The 18,702-nt window shown below is 46.0% G+C and overlaps 1 protein-coding gene across 2 annotated transcripts in view; it reads left to right on the forward strand.

Moving 5' to 3' along the window:
• LOC102570190 (WD repeat-containing protein on Y chromosome) overlaps positions 1 to 17,501 on the forward strand; it is a 44,118-nt gene extending 26,617 nt beyond the window's left edge. For both annotated transcript variants that reach the window (XM_019494378.2, XM_019494377.2), the window contains exons 17-20: positions 4,372 to 4,556; positions 13,332 to 13,468; positions 15,016 to 15,162; positions 17,049 to 17,501. In XM_019494378.2, coding sequence (XP_019349923.2) covers positions 4,372 to 4,556; positions 13,332 to 13,468; positions 15,016 to 15,162; positions 17,049 to 17,333 — 754 coding nt within the window. In that variant the 3' untranslated portion in view covers positions 17,334 to 17,501. The remainder of the gene's footprint in view (positions 1 to 4,371; positions 4,557 to 13,331; positions 13,469 to 15,015; positions 15,163 to 17,048) is intronic.
• Positions 17,502 to 18,702: the final 1,201 nt, after the last annotated feature.

The following is an 18,702-nucleotide window of genomic DNA, read 5'->3' on the forward strand; positions in this document are numbered from 1 at the left end:
AACTCTTTAGATTTTTTCCTACAAAATCTGTTGTTTTGTCCAGAAAAAAGGCATGATGTTCACAAAGTGAATGTCAACTAGAAAAAATGAAGCCAAAGAACCACCCCTGCGAAGAGGTTAGGATTAACTCTTTCAAAGCCAAACAAAATGACCTTATCCATAGCGTATCACAGCATAACTATTCCAATCCCATGATCGTTTTTGGAAGGTAATCCTCTCACTTGTCAATTGATATAATCTATTGTCTTTCCAGGGGCTGAATCAAATATTAATGATTTGATTAATAAAAGGAAACCTGCTGGTATTCATCTTTTAAAAGGAAGCTTTAGCAAAGACAGGGAACTGGAAAGTTTTCAAGGAGTGCTTTTTCATTCCATTTGAAAAAAGTAGCAAGCAAAGAAATGTCAATTGGGACAGATTTATTAGAAAAGTCAGTGTGAGCGTCTGTACTGGGAGAGGAAATTGTACTGTTTGCATGTTTCTAGCGCAGCAGGTGGGAGATGCTTTGAGTTAAGAGTTAATCAGTATTTTCACCTAGCAGCTAAGGAACTCATGCCTCCTACAGCTGTCATCGCTGATCAAGGGAGAATCACCTCCGTATCTGTATGAAAGGCTGCAAACACAGGAACATATCCCCCCAGGGAAGTGTCACACACCTTGACAGTGCTACCGGCAAAACAACACAATGTGCCTTCTCTTACAAAAGCTGATGTAGCAACTGGTTTCGCCCTCCCCAAAGTTTTGTCTGTGCCCTCAAAGTGCGGAGCAACCACTGATCCCGGTTTCTCCAGTGCTAATCCAGAGCAACACCACTGAAATGAGCCCAGTCTCTCTGGATTTAGAAACACCGGTGGAACCGAGAACAGAACGTGGCCCGTTGTCTAGTACGTTTGTTCAGTCCGGTTTGGGGAGAAAGTAACTGAAAGAAGTAAACTTGTTCTTGACTTCCTGAGCTGATAGCGTGGTAAGGGGGGATCAAGTGTAGCAGCATAATTTACAGGTAGGCTGGGCACAAGTACGGTCAGAGAAACAGAGAAGAAAAGCAGTTTAATCTAAGGGTCTACTCCAAGAATTTCATGCAAGAACTATAATCAGCCGGGTGATTAGTTCCCTCTTTAGCATGCAACACGTGCTAAAAACCCTTCACCAATGGGCATGGCAACAATTATTGGCCCTTACAACGGTGACCCCTTAAACTCCCCTGTTTCACAGCACAGTTGATCAATGCTGCGGTCCCATCCTGACTATCTCAGAGTTTCTCTGTTTTCTGAACCTTTCTACAAAAATAGAGGCACCCTCAAGACACCAGGAGCGTTGGCTGTATCTTGTGCACAACAAAACTCAAGCTTCCCTGTAGCTCCAGACACAAGCTGCCGTAAAGCAAGAGAATGGGTATAATAATCTGCAATATGCCATGCTGCATGTGCTCTTCAGGTTGTGGAAACAAGAAATGCCCTTTTCAGTTGATTTCTTTATAAGATGCATCATGACTTCATATTGTATCCTCAAAACGTTTAGCAAAGTTTTAACTCTTTAAAAAAAGAAAGTGACTTGCAGATGCAATGGGCTTTTTTTCTCAGCTAGATAACTAGGCCATTTTTAACCTTGTTCCCTCCCCCCCCCCAAAATACCTACTGGTTCTCTACCCACACATACCCACACTGCAAACAAATTGTCCTGAAAAGGGAAAGATGTCTAAAAACCAACAAAACCCCAAGGCCTCCTCAACTTCCAGGAATGCATAATGGCTTCAGAAGCCACAAACTTCTTTTTTTTTTTTTGTAGCCTATTATAATCTCATATCTTGAAAAGGACACAAATGTCCTTTTCCCCTGTAAACTGTACTCAGGAAACACTTTTCTCCAGCCATGTACGGACACATTTGAGGTCAAGGCAAATATGTGGTTGGGCTGATGAATCACCCTTGAAAATGAGGCATCTAATGAAAACATGGATTTAGAAAAAAAAAGTGCTCTTCGATGATTGATTGCCACTGTTGACACTGATGATGTCAGACATAGAAATTAGAGATGCAAAGCTCATTTGCCTTGTCCTGAACCTCCCCTGCCAGTAGGGAGATGATTCCCACAGTAGATATGCTGGTGTCTCATTTTAAATGTCCTAAGTGATGAGCCTGCTGCCACTTCCCATGCAAGACTCTCGCGGTCTAATGAATCTCGCTATCAGACAGACTTCCCTGATATCGTCAATGTTCCTTTTTTAACTCATTCCCTATACTTACTCTGCCCATCCATCTCCTCTCTCTGTACCTCTGCATGCTTCGGATGTTATAATTATCTCCCACTCCTCCTCAATTAGCCTTCTCGACGGAACAACCTCTGCGCTCTCGAAGGCGCCCCCGCCGTGTTCCCTGCAACGTGTCCGCATCTTTCTGTCACCGAGATGCCATGCTTCAGGTGCGGTCTTGTCAGCGCTTTATCATTTAGGGAAAGCTCTCTAAAAATGCCATTTATTAGAGAGAGACGACGAATGTTGCCTTGTTCCGTGTCTGAATCGACTCTGGAAGGGGGGAGCAAGGAGAGAGATGTTGTCTCTTGCGTCTCTGTACAGATGGTCAAACCGCAGAGTACCAAAGTGAAGCCACAGCCTTCCTCCCAACCTCATTGCTCTGGCCTTAGACCAAGCTAACCACCAATGTAGTCATGCTGGGCTCTAGCCTGCAGCCGGATGCCAGCTCGCCCCACCCAGCGGCCCAGTAATTTACCCTGTTGCATATGACTGTTGGATGGAGAACCTGAATTCTTCCAAGGGTTTTGGGAATATCTCATCCTGTCGCAGCGCTTGGGACTCGCAGAGCTGAACTGGCTGCTGACAGCCCTGGATCAACTCGGTGACCTTCGCTGGAGTCCAGTCTGCTTACATTTCTGGTGGTGCATTTAGTTATGCTTAGTTCCTGGTATTTCCTTTTCGGGAGAGAAATGAGTGGACCGAACAGTAACCACATCTATTTTATTTATTATGTATAATCCCTGTGAATGTCTTTGGACATAAGTAGAGGCTAAATAGATGGAACAATGTAGCTTGAAGGTTATTTCACACAAAGATTATCCTGGGAAGAAATAGCGGTTGTCTTGACAGAAGAAACTCCCGCGTGTGGCTCTTGTTCCACTCCCATTGAATTTCCTGCTAACCCGACGGTGCCACTTCTTTCGGACATTCGCTGGGGTTTGGGGCTTCAGGGACTGCAGGTGGATCATCTCCATAGTATATGTAGTCCTAAAATAAGGTGTTTAGAGAGGGCCCTGCCCAACTTCTGGTGTGACCCAGGAGTAACACTGTTAAAATCCAGTGTCAAGCAGCGTGCGATCAAAACGAGACCCAGCAACTCAAGTTCTGCTATTTGTCCCTCCCCATCATGCTCACAGCTAACATGTCCTAATTACTGCCCATAAAAAGGAACCAATACATCCCATTCAGTATAGAGCTGAGGCTGTCTTCTCTAATGGTTTTAACCTTTTCTGTAGTTGACATTGTCAAATTTCTCCTCGTCTAATGTTACTATTTTGGCCACACTTCTAATTATAGGCATGTCGGATATTTGCAGCGAGATGTGCAGTCTTAGAGATTTTCCTATTTAGGTTTGATTTAATGGAAGTGGCCAGCTTGGAGTACAAAAAAAAAAGGTTAAAATGGCATTGATTTTTGCACAAATTAATGTTAGTATTTGCATGCGCACCCTTTGGCTTTGGTACTGGAAATTTCATTCGAAGGAAAATCAATTGTCGTATGAAGAAGTGCTGATGCAAAATGAGCCATTTCATGACAAGTGGACTTTTCAGTGTGAAATGACTTGTAATAATATTGCCAAAAATGTTAATGCATTCCTTCCTTTTACATAGCCCTCTATTTATGGATACCTCTCCCCCTTGGAGTTGCTAACACAGCCAGATATCTTATTACTATATGAAATAATAAATGACACATCCACCACTTCTTTAAAAGCTTCTGACCTTGCACCAGCCACATTTTTGTCTCACTAGCGGGATGCGTGACCTCTACTTGGGATCTCTTGAGCACGTGTTAACCTTTGAGAGAAGCAGGACGTGGCTGCTGTGCTTTACCTGTGGCAGGTCAGGGTGTTCTGTCTTGTGTCGTGTCAGGGTTAATGGTAGCTTTATGAAGGGTTTAAATTATGGATTTATCTAGGATGGTTTGGAGAGGGGTGATCCTGTCTCAGGCGGGTTGGACTAGATGACCTCTGGAGGTCCCTGCCAGCCCCGCTTCTGAATGACTTCAATGGGGGTGCAATGTATATGCCAATCTTGCTAAACGTGACTGGGTTTGTTCATCATAAGAGGAATGTTCCTGACTCTAGCAATGGCACCTTTTTTATTCAAACTTTCTTTTCAGGGGCCCTTGGGAGGAGAAAAAAGAACTAAGGAAAAGGACAACTCCGACTGAGCCGCAGGTGCTTTTCAGCTCCAAGGACCCTGCCAAAAACATGGAGGGGGACACCGGGGAAAAGGGAAACCTGCAGAAGAGCAGTGGGCAAAGCACTACTGCCTGCAAGGTGGATCTGAGAGCACAACTGCAGGGTAAGGATGCACAGGGGGCCCAACCTCAGGACGTAAAGTATGTCCTCAAGATTTAGGACTTAGCACCAGCCCTTCTGGTTGGACAGTGAGACCTAACTCCATGCAGTCGGTGCAGGCAATGACTGCCCTGGTACTGGGGTGGGGGCAGCTACAGGCTAGAATAGCCCCAGTCAAAATTAGGGTATGCTGAAGGCTGCTCTTACTTACACTCATCTGCACTGGATGTGTGAGCCTGTTGCAACCATCAGGATCAGCAAGCGTGTTGTGTGCTCACAGCTGGCCTTGCCCCACCATGCAACTGTGCCATCTTTCTCTTCATGCCAGCGCTGAAAACTCAGCCTCCCTCCTTGAGGAGAACTTAACCAGATGTGCAATCCTGCCCGCAAGGCCAGGTGAATGCATCGTCCCCAGCCCAGCCCCTGGCTATTGCGGCACGGCCTTCGTTTTGCAATACGCTGCCCTACACCCTGGGGCTTCCCAGGTAACCAACCCTCAGGGTCAGGTTTTGGCTGCTCTGTCTGGCTACTGCAGCCCAAATAATGAGGTACAGGATTGAGCTCTGGATGGGTGGATCATTTCTAGCCATTAAAATAAGTTAACATTTATGTAATTATAGAATAGAGTGACTCATTATTTGTCATCAGGCTTCATAAAAGTGTGATGAAAGATGTATAGCAAAGTATTTAATTAAATTCCAAGAAGAAATTTATACATAGCTTAGATTGCAAAGAGCTAAATTCATTACTTCATCCAAATCCCAGTCTACTGCTTATTTTCTTCTGCTTCAAAATGATTTCAATGTTCTGCAATAGCTGGGTAAAAAAATAATAGTGATAATAATAATTTTCAGAGTCAGGGGTGTATTTTATAGCTCCTAGGACTGCAATCTCGATATCTTTACACAGTCAAAATTCCCAATGAATCCAGTGGGCAAACAGTTGAAATCTGGGGTGGGAGGAGAGTTACCCAAGTCAGGACAGGACCCAAAGCCTGTTAGCAACAGATTGTTCTAACAGTCAGATAGTTTTACACAGCTGCCAAGCTTTTCCATAGATTGCATAGCCTTGACTTATTGCTAAGAAACAGACTGGGACCGGACTGCCCTTTTCACTTGAGGAATGCACAGCTGCAAAAATGAGGCTTCAGTTCATTTTGTGAAATGTGGGCCCCAGAAATATGGATTTGGTATAAATCACAAGGGTGTGCCATAAACAGAGGCACATTCATAATCGTGATACATAAGAATGAATAAAACATTCCCAGATGTGTGGTGCCAATGCTGAGATGCTGTTGGGTACCCACAAAGGAAAATTCACTTCCATATTAAAGACTACAACAGCAAAAAGGAGAGAGTGAGCCAGAGCCAGAGCGTGCACAGCGACTCCAGGTATACAAAAAACTGAGCAAACTCCCACAATGGAAAATCTTTTCAGATGTGTGGAAATGTATTCACTGTGAAAGTCTTTGTTTCTCTAGCAACGAGTCAAATACTGTGGGTGTCTTTTTAAAGAATCTCAATAATCCGATTACCGCTATTGCCATTTGTGTTATCAGAGCAGGGTAGCTGCATCTTCTGCTTTGGAGTTCCAGCTCCTAGTCCCAGGGCCCAGGGAGGTAATGCCACACGTACCTCTGTGTACAGTTTTACACAATTGGCCAGATGCCTTAAGAGTCCTCTTCTCAAAAGCACTTAAGCATGTGGTTAAATCCTATTGAAGTCAATGGTATGCAGGTAATGACCTAATTAAGTACTTTGTTGGATGGAGACAGACTTAAGGACATGCCTACACTTAGGCGAGTGTAAACATGCTTTGGAAAATTAAGTTCTAAATAGTTAACTTTGCCTTTCTCCAAAGTTTTAGGTATATTAGCCAAAGCAGGGTAATCAGATGACTGGGTAATGATGATGCAGTCTGGAAAGGCTATGAGTTGGGCCCTTGCCTTACCAAAAGTAGCTTGTATCTAGCACGGCACTCACAAACCCTGCGGCTATGAAATGAAACAGCCTTGCAGAAATCAGACAGCCAGCTGCAGGCTGTGTCCAGCTGGAGCTGCAGGCTGGGCGCAGGCCTCAGAGATTCAAGGCGCGAGTGGTGCGTGTGTTGAGCCCAAAGGCAGATTTCCTGCATGTTCCCGTCCAAGTGAGGAGTGCCTTGTTCCCAAACGCTCGTGGGCTGACGACCACAGCACTGCCCTCGCAACCGTGTTTGCGTAAACCCACATCAGCACTGTACCCGCAATGCTTTTTTTGGAAGAACAAAGATCAGGCTTTCCTGTCAAGCAATAAAACCTATTCCTAGAGTCTGGGAGGATGCAGAAGTTTGTCATTTCATGGCTGTGAAGAGTTTACGATGGGCTGCGGCCCTTCAGAGCTGGATGTGTTTCCACAACGAAATCCAAGAGAGGCGGCGAACAGGAGGGGATTAGGGCTGCAGGCAGAGCTGGTACCATCAATGGGGCCCTTTCCATTGATTTCAGTACATTTGGATTAAACCCTTAGGCACGGAGGGATTATGGAGCAATCAGACCAGGAGCTGCGGAGATAGACTTTTCCTAGGTCTATCTCCTTCTTCTTTTTTCTCTCTTGGATTTGCTCTTCATCGCACTTCTCTTTGGTTATACCTGCATCATTTCCCCAGTGCTCTCAGCTAGGGATTGTACGCACCCTGCTTGCAAACCCCTCAGCTATGGTACGCACCCTGCTTGCAAACCCAAACCTAGGGATGTAGCAATGAAGTTGCTCTCAGGACATTCCCCAGCCCTCACTTTCAAGACCTGTGACTCCAGTGTAGCAGAGGTTGGGCTCACGTGAGGCCGTGTCTTGGGTCATCCCTCTCTGAGAGCACAGGGATGTAGGTGCATTGTTTGTGGTTTCGCTTCGAGTGCCAAACTTGCTCCAGGGGGTGCTGGGCACCTGCATTAGTGAACACGTGACAGCTTCATATCCGTAGGTGGAAGCTGCTTTGCAATGCAGGGATTGTCCCCGTATTTCTGTTCAGCATGTGTTTCTGCAGCCTTTCTTTTAGGTGGCGCTCAGGCCAGGAAAATATTTGCCTAGTCCATTCCCCCTGCATAATGGTTTATTTAAAGTCAAACACCAACTGTACCCATGATACAAAATGTGCCAGGCGGAACGACAGCTTTCAGAAGCAAAGGTCAAGCAGGAGCGGAAAGGACGCATTCATGGAAGGTAGAAAACCACGTCAGACGGTGGCTTGGACCCCTGCAGACTTTCCATGATGTCTTTGCTTTTTCCTGCCTATCAAATCCCAGCCAATGTGCTGCATTTAGTGCCAGGCTGGAACCAGCTCTGCTGTGATAAAACACGGGTTGCAATCGTTCCCGCTCAAGTGGTTTTTCTGTGTGTTAAGCGGTGAATGTCGAAGCTTCAAGTTCCTGAACCGAGGAGTGATTCTGGTTGCTTCACTGTTGATACAGTCATCCCGGTAGCTGCAGCCTTGGAGGTTTTGAAGACCCAGGTAGATAAAGCCCTGTCTGGGATGATGGAGTTGGGGCTGGTCCTGCTTGGAGCAGGAGGTTGGACTGGATGTGACCTCCTGAGATCCCTTCCCACCCTCATTTTCTATGATTGTATGATTCCCCCCCACCTCCTTCCATCCGCACAAACACCAAGCCCCTCGTGAACTTAAGACCGTTCAGGTTTGAGTCCAAATTTCATCTCTCCAGTCCTTTTCCTGTTACAGGATCCTGAAAATGAAAACCTTGGAGGTTCAAGTCAGGATCTGTAGGCTTGAGTCCGTGTCTGCTTTTTCCCTCTGGAAGCCAGGTCCCTTTAAAGGGTGGCAAGGTGAGCACCCAAAATAGAAGAACTTAAAATCACTGGTCACTTTTAAAGTTTTAAGCTGTTTAAACTATGCGTATGGTAAGAGCTGACCACTCCCCGGCATAGGGTTTTACTCCACAATCTGCCACGTGAGCTAGATTAGTGCTGGTTTTTTGGTATGGCCCCCTGCAAGCCTGTCACGAGTGGGGAGGCAGGTCTCACATTCAGGATGTTGGACTGAGACTCAAAAGACGTCAGTGCATTTTGCCACCCAGCTGCGTCCTCCCACGATCGTGCTGAGCGGGTCACTCTAACCCAGCGCCTTATGTCCCCATTCATAAAAAATGGGGCTGATAATTTCCTACCCTACAAGAGGACTGCAGGAAGACAAATATGTTCATAGCTGTGAAATGCTACTTGCAAATACCTAGACTAGACTGAGGGGAGGATATGGACTTGACCCTGGAGGAGCCTGCCAGTCCCTCCAGCCAAAAACAGCCAGGATATTCTCCCGGGAGCATTTGCTCAGGTCAACAGGGGATGGATGCATCAGAAACAACCCGGGGCAAAGCCCGATGATTAGGAAATGCTTAAATCAGCAGCAATGTATAGAACTAGGTCAGGTGGGAAGAAAAAAGGTAAATGTCCTGGGAAGAGTCGAGATCCTACAGAATTAATTACTCCTCATCAGCTCAGGCAGATGCTATTTAAACCCTCTCACCGCAGACCCTCTTTGCTTAAGACAGACTTCAAATCAAGGGATGCCAAGTGCCATCCTTTGCAGACTTAGCAGATACCAATTAATGAGCTGTGCAACCCAAAAATGAGGAAGAAAAGTGCCTCGGTGCAATGGGAAATCTGAACTCCCTCAAGAGCCAAAGTTCCCTCAAAATACAGGCATCGGAGGATACGACGTGGGTGACAGGGTTAAGATTATTTAGGAAGGCCACAACCTTAGTTCGATGCACATGACTGGCCTGACAGTATTACACCACTCGAAAGATGGCCTCGGTAGCCTAATAATTACGAAGCGTTTCCTCCAGGAATGTCCTCAGGCCAAGCCGCTCTCTGCAAACCTGAAGGGAGGCCTGATTTTTGTCAGATGGATGTGGGCTCGGAAATGAACTTTGCTACCACCTGCTGCAAACTCATTGGTTAAGCAGGACAAATTGCCAAATGCTACAGGAACCGAGGCCTCATTAGTGTGATTGAGGCTTTGGCAAAGTAAAGCCTTCTCAGTTTCCATTTATAGGAAACATTGAGAAAAGCAGTGGCAGGAGTTCAAGGAAGGGCGGTATGCACGGTTGCATTATGAAGTCTAGACAGCACTGGATCCCAGAGAGACTGAAGAATGTCTCTTTACCCTGCCTGGAGTATTGTTTAAAACTCAGAGGTATTATTCAATGAGAAACAAAATGGGAAAATATTTAATTCCTTTGCTCAAACAGGCACGGACGTATAATTGTCTCTTTTGAAATCCCACCTTCAAAAGCGTTGTCTGGGAGATCAGAGGCTGCCAGCATTTCGCATGCACCAGGGTCTGAATGATCTCTTACCAGTGCGGGCCTCCTCTGAAGTCATCTAGCTGCTTTTTCTAGCAGGATAAAGGTAGGGAGCAGAAGCAAAGATGACAGCTCCCCTAGCTGCACAGGAGCCCTGGCTAGAAAACTTTTTCTATATGACCCTCCTTTGACTTCCATGGGCTCCTTGTTCCCTTTGCTTTTCTCAGGCCCTGGAGTTGCTCACAATATTCCTCTGATCCCCTGAAATGGAAAAGTTCCCAATGAGATTAGGAGGCGGTAGCCCTGGCCTTGAGTTTAGGAATTAATATGAAAAGCAATTGCAGTCTAGCACAGTGGTGAGAGGGCTTGCATTCCCATCCAACCCCGACGCAAGCCAGGAATGACCGAGTTGTAGCTCACAAGGGACGAGGGCTGTATGGAGGGTTTAAGCAGAGAGCATGGAGCTGGGCAGGGGAAGGGGAGATCTCTGAACGGGGTCCCACCTACCTACCCAGTGAGATAAGCTCATAATAAAAGGAGCAGGCCCTAAGGTGGCATAAGGCAAGGTCAGGGGATCAGCGGTGGTAAGGCAGTCAAGGAACAGGGTGAGGAGAGAAGACTTGTCCTCTGGGTCCCTGCCCCCTGGACAAATTGTGGATTAGTGGCGGTCTGTCTGGATGCCACAGGATGCCCAGAAGTGGTCATTTGAAAGGCCAATGTGTTTCTAACAGCTGAGCCTAGTTGCTATTCTATGCCTGGCTTAGTCATGCACATGCACCAGTACGGGCTGGGCTGCAGCTCTGCAGAAAAGGACCTGGGGGTTACAGAGGACGGTAAGTTAAATAGGAGCCAGCAATGTGCCCTTGGTGCCAAGGAGGCTAACAGCATCCTGGGCTGCATTGGTAGGAGCATTGCCAGCAGATCAAGGGAAGTGATTCTTCCCCTCTATTCAGCACCGGGGAGGCCACATCTGGAGTCCTGTGTTCAGGTTTGGCCCCCCACGACAGAAAGGATGTGGGCAAATTGGAGAGAGTTCAGCAGAGGGCAACAAAAATGGTTGTGGGGCTGGGGGACAGGACTTACAAGGAGAGGCAGAGGGAACTGGGCTTGGTATGCAGAAAAGAAGACTGAGTAGGGATTTGATAGCAGCCTTCAGCTCCCTGCAGGGGGGTTGCAAAGAGGATGGAGCTGGGCTGTTCTCAGTGGGGGCAGATACAGGACAAGGAGCAATGGGCTCAAGCTGCAGCAAGGGAGGTTTAGGTTGGATATTAGGAAGAATTTTCCCACTGGAGCAGGTGACCCAGAGAGGTGGTGGTAGCTGCAGCCTTGGAGGTTTTGAAGACCCAGGTAGATAAAGCCCTGTCTGGGATGATGGAGTTGGGGCTGGTCCTGCTTGGAGCAGGAGGTTGGACTGGATGTGACCTCCTGAGATCCCTTCCCACCCTCATTTTCTATGATTGTATGATTCCCCCCCACCTCCTTCCACCCGCACAAACACCAAGCCCCTCGTGAACTTAAGACCGTTCAGGTTTGAGTCCAAATTTCATCTCTCCAGTCCTTTTCCTGTTACAGGATCCTGAAAATGAAAACCTTGGAGGTTCAAGTCAGGATCTGTAGGCTTGAGTCCGTGTCTGCTCCTCCGAGCATCTGCCATTTATAATCTCTGCTCGGTGTGAACAAATTCAGGCCAGTGCGACCTTTGCTTGGGCTTTCAATCAGTTTGACTTTGTGCTTCTCGGTGGAGCTGGCTGGGGAATGAACTATTCCTTTTCAAGACAGGTTTCAAGGTTGAGGCTCTGAGATTTTTTTTTCCCTTCTGTTTTAAAATAAAAATAAAACCTTTTGAGGATTTGGGGGCAATGGAATTGCCAAAATGTCCATTTTCAGCTCAGAAAGGTTGGGTTTGATTCCCTCTCTCTCTCTCTCTGTCTCTGGTCAAAAGCAACTGGAGACCTGGACCTCAGAGACTTTCCTGTCAAAAACTTTACTGAAATCAATATATCTTCATGAAAAGTTGCAGTTTTGATTAAAATACAATGACTTGAAAATATTCTTGCTAGTTCTCCTCTTCTGGCTGAAGCCTGTTTCAGGTTCGGGGGCAGGGCGGTTTTAAACTTCAATCAAAGATAAAATGTCCAAGCTGAAATTTTTAAACTTCAATCAAAGATAAAATGTCCAAGCTGAAATTTTTAAAATTCAGGGAAGCATCTCTTTTTGGTCTTAACAACGTCTCAAAAAGCCCCTTCCACAACTTGAAAGGCATACTGTGCACAGCTAAACTTTAGCCGTGACTGACGCCCGGCCTCTTCGGGGTTGAAATGCGGCCCCTGTTTTAACAGCAAACAACACATGGCAGCTGCTACGGGCAGGGCACAAGACAAGGTGCAACACCCAGCTGGCACTGCAGCGTCAGGGGTGAGAGAGCGACTGGCTGAGCTCAGGGCCCCTATTATGATCAGCATAGGGTTATCCCAGTCCACGGTGGGGCGATCGGTTTGATATCGACTCAGAAGGATCCTTGCGGCACCTAAGTTCTGCATTGCAGTCATTCAACCACCAAAATCCCTCCTCTCTTGGCATGGCTGCATCCACGCCAGCGTGTTTTGCCAGCTTAGCCACGACAGCGAAGGAGTGCGATCCTGCCACGCTCCCAGCCAACACGGCTATGTCAGTAAAACTTTATAACACAGACCAGGGGCAGCAACCTACAGCCCACGGGCCAGATCCTGCCCACCCAACAATTTCATCTGGCCCGTTCATGGGGGCAGCAGTTCAGCTGCAGGGGAAGTCAGTAGCAGGGGACTGAGTTATTTCAGCCCCCTGTGCCTAGAGGGTTGCTGACCCCAGGTGTAGACTAGACTTTAATATCGGTTGTGTAAGATGCTGAGCACACACCGCTCCCGGGGGTGGGAACTCAGCGCCTTTCGTGACTGGGCTCCCATAAAGCAGCCAGGCGGCAGAAGCAAATCATTCCCTTGTACAATGCCCAGGGATGCTTTTAAATGTTGCTTGGTTCAAATAAATACAAAGAGTATTCCTCTGGGATTGTGAGATAATGAAGAGATTCATTCAGCTGGGATTTAAAAAAACTAAAAGGACTAATTCCAATCTTTGAATTCGCCAGACTGAATTTGACTAAAGGTGCACCGCAAACGGTCGTTTCTTTTTCCAGTCAGTTTGATAAGTGGCTTGAATCAATATTAACACATGCGAAGGCTGGAGAATGATTTCCCACCTCGGGCAATTATAACAGTGTCCCAGAAGTCAATAAAGCAAATGGGAAAATGAGGGTCTGGCGGTGTTTGTCACTCCCCGGCAGTGCTAGAGAAGATGCATCCATATAATAAATAGATGTGGTTTTCCTCTTAAGCCACACGACATTTAGCAGTGGGTCAATAGTTGATCTTTAACTCTGCTGAGATTTGAAAGTATCAGCAGAGGCAGCTGTGGCTTGAACGGACCCTTTTTATCCCTGTTCTCTCTCTGCAGAACCTCAGTTACCAAGAGTTGATCACCTCCGTCCATCACCGTCACCCAGCAGCCAGATCTCTTGGGAGGATGGCGTTCAAAGCCGCCTGGCCACCCCACAATTATTAACCAGCACCTTGGATCAAAGGAAATGCGAGGTGAGACTGTAACATTGTTCTTCCATCGATGACCTTGACACTCCCGCGTCCGACTGATAGGCAAAACCCTGCTGCTTAAGACAAGAGAATCTACCGCGAGCTCAGAATAATTAAAAGGCACACAAAATGATAAAGCAGCATGAGCCAAAAAACCCCCAAAAGATTATTTTGTGGATTATGCAATTATAATCTTATATATTGCAAATATAAGAACAAGTCGACTGTTGAACAACATTTAGAAACTAGCTAGTGGATGACTTCTAAAAGTAATAGCCGGTGATTTTTATTTCTGCATGAGGCAGCAAAGCTGAGATGTATTTAACAGGGAAAAGCAAATAAAGGTAATCCCCAAGGGTCTCCATTCTTAGTTATTCTTTCCAACAGTAAATTTCATAGTGTAATGCTGATTTTCTGGGGTTGGATGTGTCCGATGTGTAGATCTGAGACCAGAAGTGAGTATTAGATCAGCTTATCTGACCTCCCGCACAACACAGGCCAGAGAACGTCATCCAGTTGCTTCTCTATGAAGCCCAATAATGCATACAACTAAAGCAGGAAGGCATCTGGTCTTGACCTAAAGACTTCAAGACCTGTAGAAGAATCCACTCCTTCTCTCAGGAGGTTGTTCCTACCATATAATGATTTGTGGGCAATGGAATAAGCCCAGTCCTATAGCAACTATATTTGAAGACTGCTCAGTAGTCTTCAGTAAGGAGGAGGTTGACCTGGGAGCATTATCCAGCGGACAAGTCTCAAACCTGTTTTCTGGTTGGTCTTCTCAGTACAGTGGCTAGGGATGGAACGGGTCAAGGAGATGTCCCGGAGGTCTGATTTTGTCCAGGCCAAGGCAGAGGCAGGATGATGCAGGGATCGTGCCCACCGTCTTTTGTACCTGTACTTTGGATGTAAGGAAAGGTCGGTCTCCAAGACCATGGGCCAGAAGGTTTGCAGGCAGAAATTGTCACCTCTCAGACCCTTTCTTTTGAGAACAATGAGAGAAGTAACTGTGGGCACGCACAATAAGCCTGATGGACCCTTGGAGATGCTGTGTTCCCTACTAAGCAACTCGTCTCCTGCTGTTATCTCCATGCCATCCATGGGCTTTCCTTGTTGGATCACAGCGTGACCTCCAAGCAGGAGCTCGCTGCAGGTGAAGACCCACAGCAGACAGCGGGGTTGTGCGTGAGTGCAAGGGTCTACCCAAACCTGGCATTGTAAACTCTGCAACGCAGGCACAATGGTTTGTTCTTCTTTCCTGGAAATAGCCACCATCTTTTGGTGCATTTGAAAAGTAATATACAGCTTGGTTTCCTGTTGTCGTGCTTTATCTGGGGTTAGCATTGCTTTCAAAGAGGCTCTTGCAGAACATTAGTCATTCACTTCCATTAACATGCAATGTGCTTCCAGCTTTGCAAATGGGACAGTAGCTATAGATGTTTCCAACAATAATCAAAGCTCTCTTCCTCTAACAAGGGAGCTCCTCTCTACATCAGTATGATGAGATTACTGCCGTCATAATCCAACTTGTCTTTCATTTGCAATGCCAGGATCCTTTCAGCCGTTACGTGGAAGATAAACTGATAAAAAGAATAGCTGGAAGGAAAGCCCGTCGACATATATTTGGCACTATCAATGCTAAAAAATGCAACCCATTTGGGACAATCTGTTCGCCTTTCCAAGCCCTCACAACCTCGGTAAGCATCCTCCTCTCTAATATCTTTCGATTAGATGCAACAAGCCCCAATACGTTGCCAGGCTGCAGAAGCCCATTCTGTCATTGTTTCCAATACACTTTTCCAAATCAAAATCTTATGAAGACCCAGCGTAGCATGTTTGGAAGAATTTGGATGATTTAGTCTAGAGAAGAGAAGACTGAGTGCATATGTAATCGGTCTTCACATAGAGAAAGGGTTGTTATAAAGAGAAATGGGGAATCAGTTGTTTTGTGTGTTGTCAAGGAACAAGACGAGAAACAGTAGTCTTAAACTGATTTAAAAAAAAGGGGGATGTTTAGGTTGCATATTAGGAAAAACTTGCTAACTATGAGGGTGGTTCAGCACTGGAATAGATTACCTGGAGGTCATGAAATCACCATCATTGGAAGTGTCTACATGTTTGTCTGGGATGGTTTGGAGAAAGTTGATTCTGTCTTGAAGAAGGGCTGGGATTAGGTGGTCTCCTGAGGCTCTTTCCAGCCGTATGTTTCTATGATTCCTTTCATGTTCTCCTTGTGCCTTTTCCAGAAATGTGTCTTTTCTCCATGAAATGTTCATAGATTCATAGATGTTAGGGTCGGAAGGGACCTCAGTAGATCATCAAGTCCGACCCCCTTGGCTAAAGTTGGCTAAAGTTAAAAGAGAACAAATGCACGCGCCTGTCTGTTAAAGGGGTAGCATCAATTTAAAAAATCATAATTCGCAACCGAGTCACATGACTGACCTTACGAACAACAATTTAGAATATTAAAATCAAAATAATTATAAAAGGCTATTTTTGATCTAATTGCTTGCCAGTGGCTTCCTTTTTGAAGAGTAAAATGAACAAATTTGCTTTCACATTTTGATCATCACTGTCTGGTTTTCAATGCAACCCATTCAGTTTGCCAAATCTGCCTGGGAGGAAAATATCAGCGAACATCTAAAAGAAAACCATGCAAACATTTATCCCAGCTTGCATGAAAGCTTGCTTTTACAACAGTGAAATGCAGAGTCCCATTTGAGGTGGCTGTGCTCCTTTCAAAGAGAGCCAGCATTCCCTCTTTTTTTTAAGTCCTGTTCCCTTTGATCATTTTTTACGTTTGAAGTTTATCTCCTCTCCCGCCCAGCTCGGTCTGTGTTTGTAAAGCACCTGCCCTAAGCGTTGCACCGATGCATCTCTACAGCTTCCAGGCACTATAGCCAAATACCAGTAATCATCATATCTATCTAGTATGTCTTAGCAACTTACATTACTCCCATTACCACAGTGCCCCCAGCACCTCACAATCTTGAATATACTCATGAATTGATAATAGTGGCATTTAGAGCACGTGTATCATTTGATTTGAAAAATGCTGCATAAATATTAACAAAGTCATCCACACGATACCCCCAAGAGGTACGTGGGATCATTGCAAGGTTTTCAAAGGGGAAAGCTGAGGCATAAGTGGGTAAGTGACTTGTATGAGAGTATATATCTGCATCGCAGACCGCGCTGTAGTGTAGATACACCTGGGCTAACTTTAAATGAGCTTGCTGGGTGCTGGACATAGTCTTGCTATGGGAGAAGTAGGGGAAATCAGGCTGTATTACACGACAGTCGGACTGTATCTCATGGATCTCTGTACTGTATCGCACTCTGTACGGTAGACATGCCCTAAACCTGCAGAGTTAATCGGTGCTTTTGCGCTGTGGAGTTGCTGTAAAGACTGGCATGTGTCATTTAGAAAGAGACCTTCCTTGTAGCGTGTCTGGGCGCACGCTCAAACTGCTCGCATAAAGAGAAATCGTACAACTGCCGTCACACTAACAACTGCTGCGATGCAAGATCCACCCCTCCCTCCAGGTTCACCTGTGAGTTTAACACTCTCTCTCTCTCTTAGGAGATGCAGAGGCTAACTTTGCCTGAAGACTTACCCATGACCCCACGGATGCTGAGACAGGGTATAGTCTGCACCTCTGAGATGGACTTAAGATCTTTACAACTTACCTTCCCAGAACTGGATGGTGAGAAGACGGACGAGCCCACCCTGAGTGAGAAAAAGAAGTCATCCATCCACACAAAAACCTCTTTCCTTCCCCCACTGGTTAAGCCTCAAACACCTACCCTCTCCTACAGCACAAAGGCTAAAAGTTTCCAGCTTCCCCCTTCACACCTCTCACCATAGCTGTCTCCTGGCTTGTAAAACAGCACCACACACCAAACCCTCCTGAAAGACAGCATCCTCTTCTATATAGCGCTTTACCTTTCGGTAGCAGACCCTGGCCTATTATTTTGTGCAAATGCTTTGAAGCCTAAGCTTCCTCCTTAATGTACATAAAGTAATTGAAGAAGAGCGTTTCTGCTGTTTGGTTTGAAACCGGTGACATTCCTGCCTTTAATAAGTAAAGCAAAAACCAATGATCCCCGATCCCACGATGAGCAAAAGCAACTCTCCAGCCCCGAGCTCTAGCCGTCGTTGGTAGGTAGAAATCATCTGACTCAAACTTGTGGCACTTCCAGTTTTGCAAAACACGGTTCAAGAGACTTAGTTGGGCCACGTTTGTGTATCTAAGTCCCCTTGAATGCTGTTTTACCTCTTGAAGTAAGGTGTAAAACGTAATCAGAGAAATCACAACTCGGCTATCTCTATTTTTCAGGGGATGTCGGCTCTCATAGTAATTCTCTGGTAGTTACTCTGTATTTTGAATGTTCCTTAGTTAACTGCAGCTCCAGTTAAGCCTAAATGTTACCATATGGGCAATGCTTTCCTGCAGTTTATAAGCTGTTGATACTAAGTTATCTAGTAAAATCATAGTGCCTTCAACTATAATTGCCCTGTAATCTGCATATCACAAATAACTATGCAATTGAGCAATGGCTGCAGTCACTGAAGAGGGTTATTATTTGCCCTTTGAGGGAGCAGAGGGCAGACAGCAGTTGAAAGCTGTTTTCAGACACTCAGTAAACCATGAGTTTGACCTCAGATGCAGCCGTCTCGCTCTGGAGCGGGAATCGATGAGCTCGGTGAGGTCTGGGATCAAAGCGGGATGATGTCATCACAGCAACGTGACTCCAAATGTCATTCAAAAGATCTCTTGTTTGAGTCCTAGGATTGCAGCTGGTTTTGACTGCTTACGGCGGGAGGGATCTTGGGTCATGAGAACAGCCAAATTAGAGCTGAGCAAAAACCAGAATGTCCCTCCCGGGCAGAAAGCGGATATTTTGCTGTTTGTTCTCCTCCCAGCTGGTGATAGAGTCAAAATAACAGGGACGTTCCTTGCACTGAAAGTTGCAGAAAGTTCGGATTTGGAAATACCCGAAAGGGAGCCAGGAGGGGCCTGTATCAGAGAACAGGAGCACGCAGCATTCGAGTCGCACCTCCCAGGAGGCACTGCAGCCCTTGCACTTTAATGCTGAACTGCCTCCAGAATATTTTGTTTCAGTTTTCCTAAGAGGAAGCTGAAAAGTTTCTGCAAATTGAAACATTGTCTGTAGACAACCTCGATTTTCCGAAACCGATTCCAAGAGAAAATTCTTGACCAGCCCAATATTAG

This window comes from Alligator mississippiensis, chromosome 8 (assembly GCF_030867095.1).
Source record: "Alligator mississippiensis isolate rAllMis1 chromosome 8, rAllMis1, whole genome shotgun sequence".
Taxonomy (NCBI): Eukaryota; Metazoa; Chordata; order Crocodylia; family Alligatoridae; genus Alligator; species Alligator mississippiensis.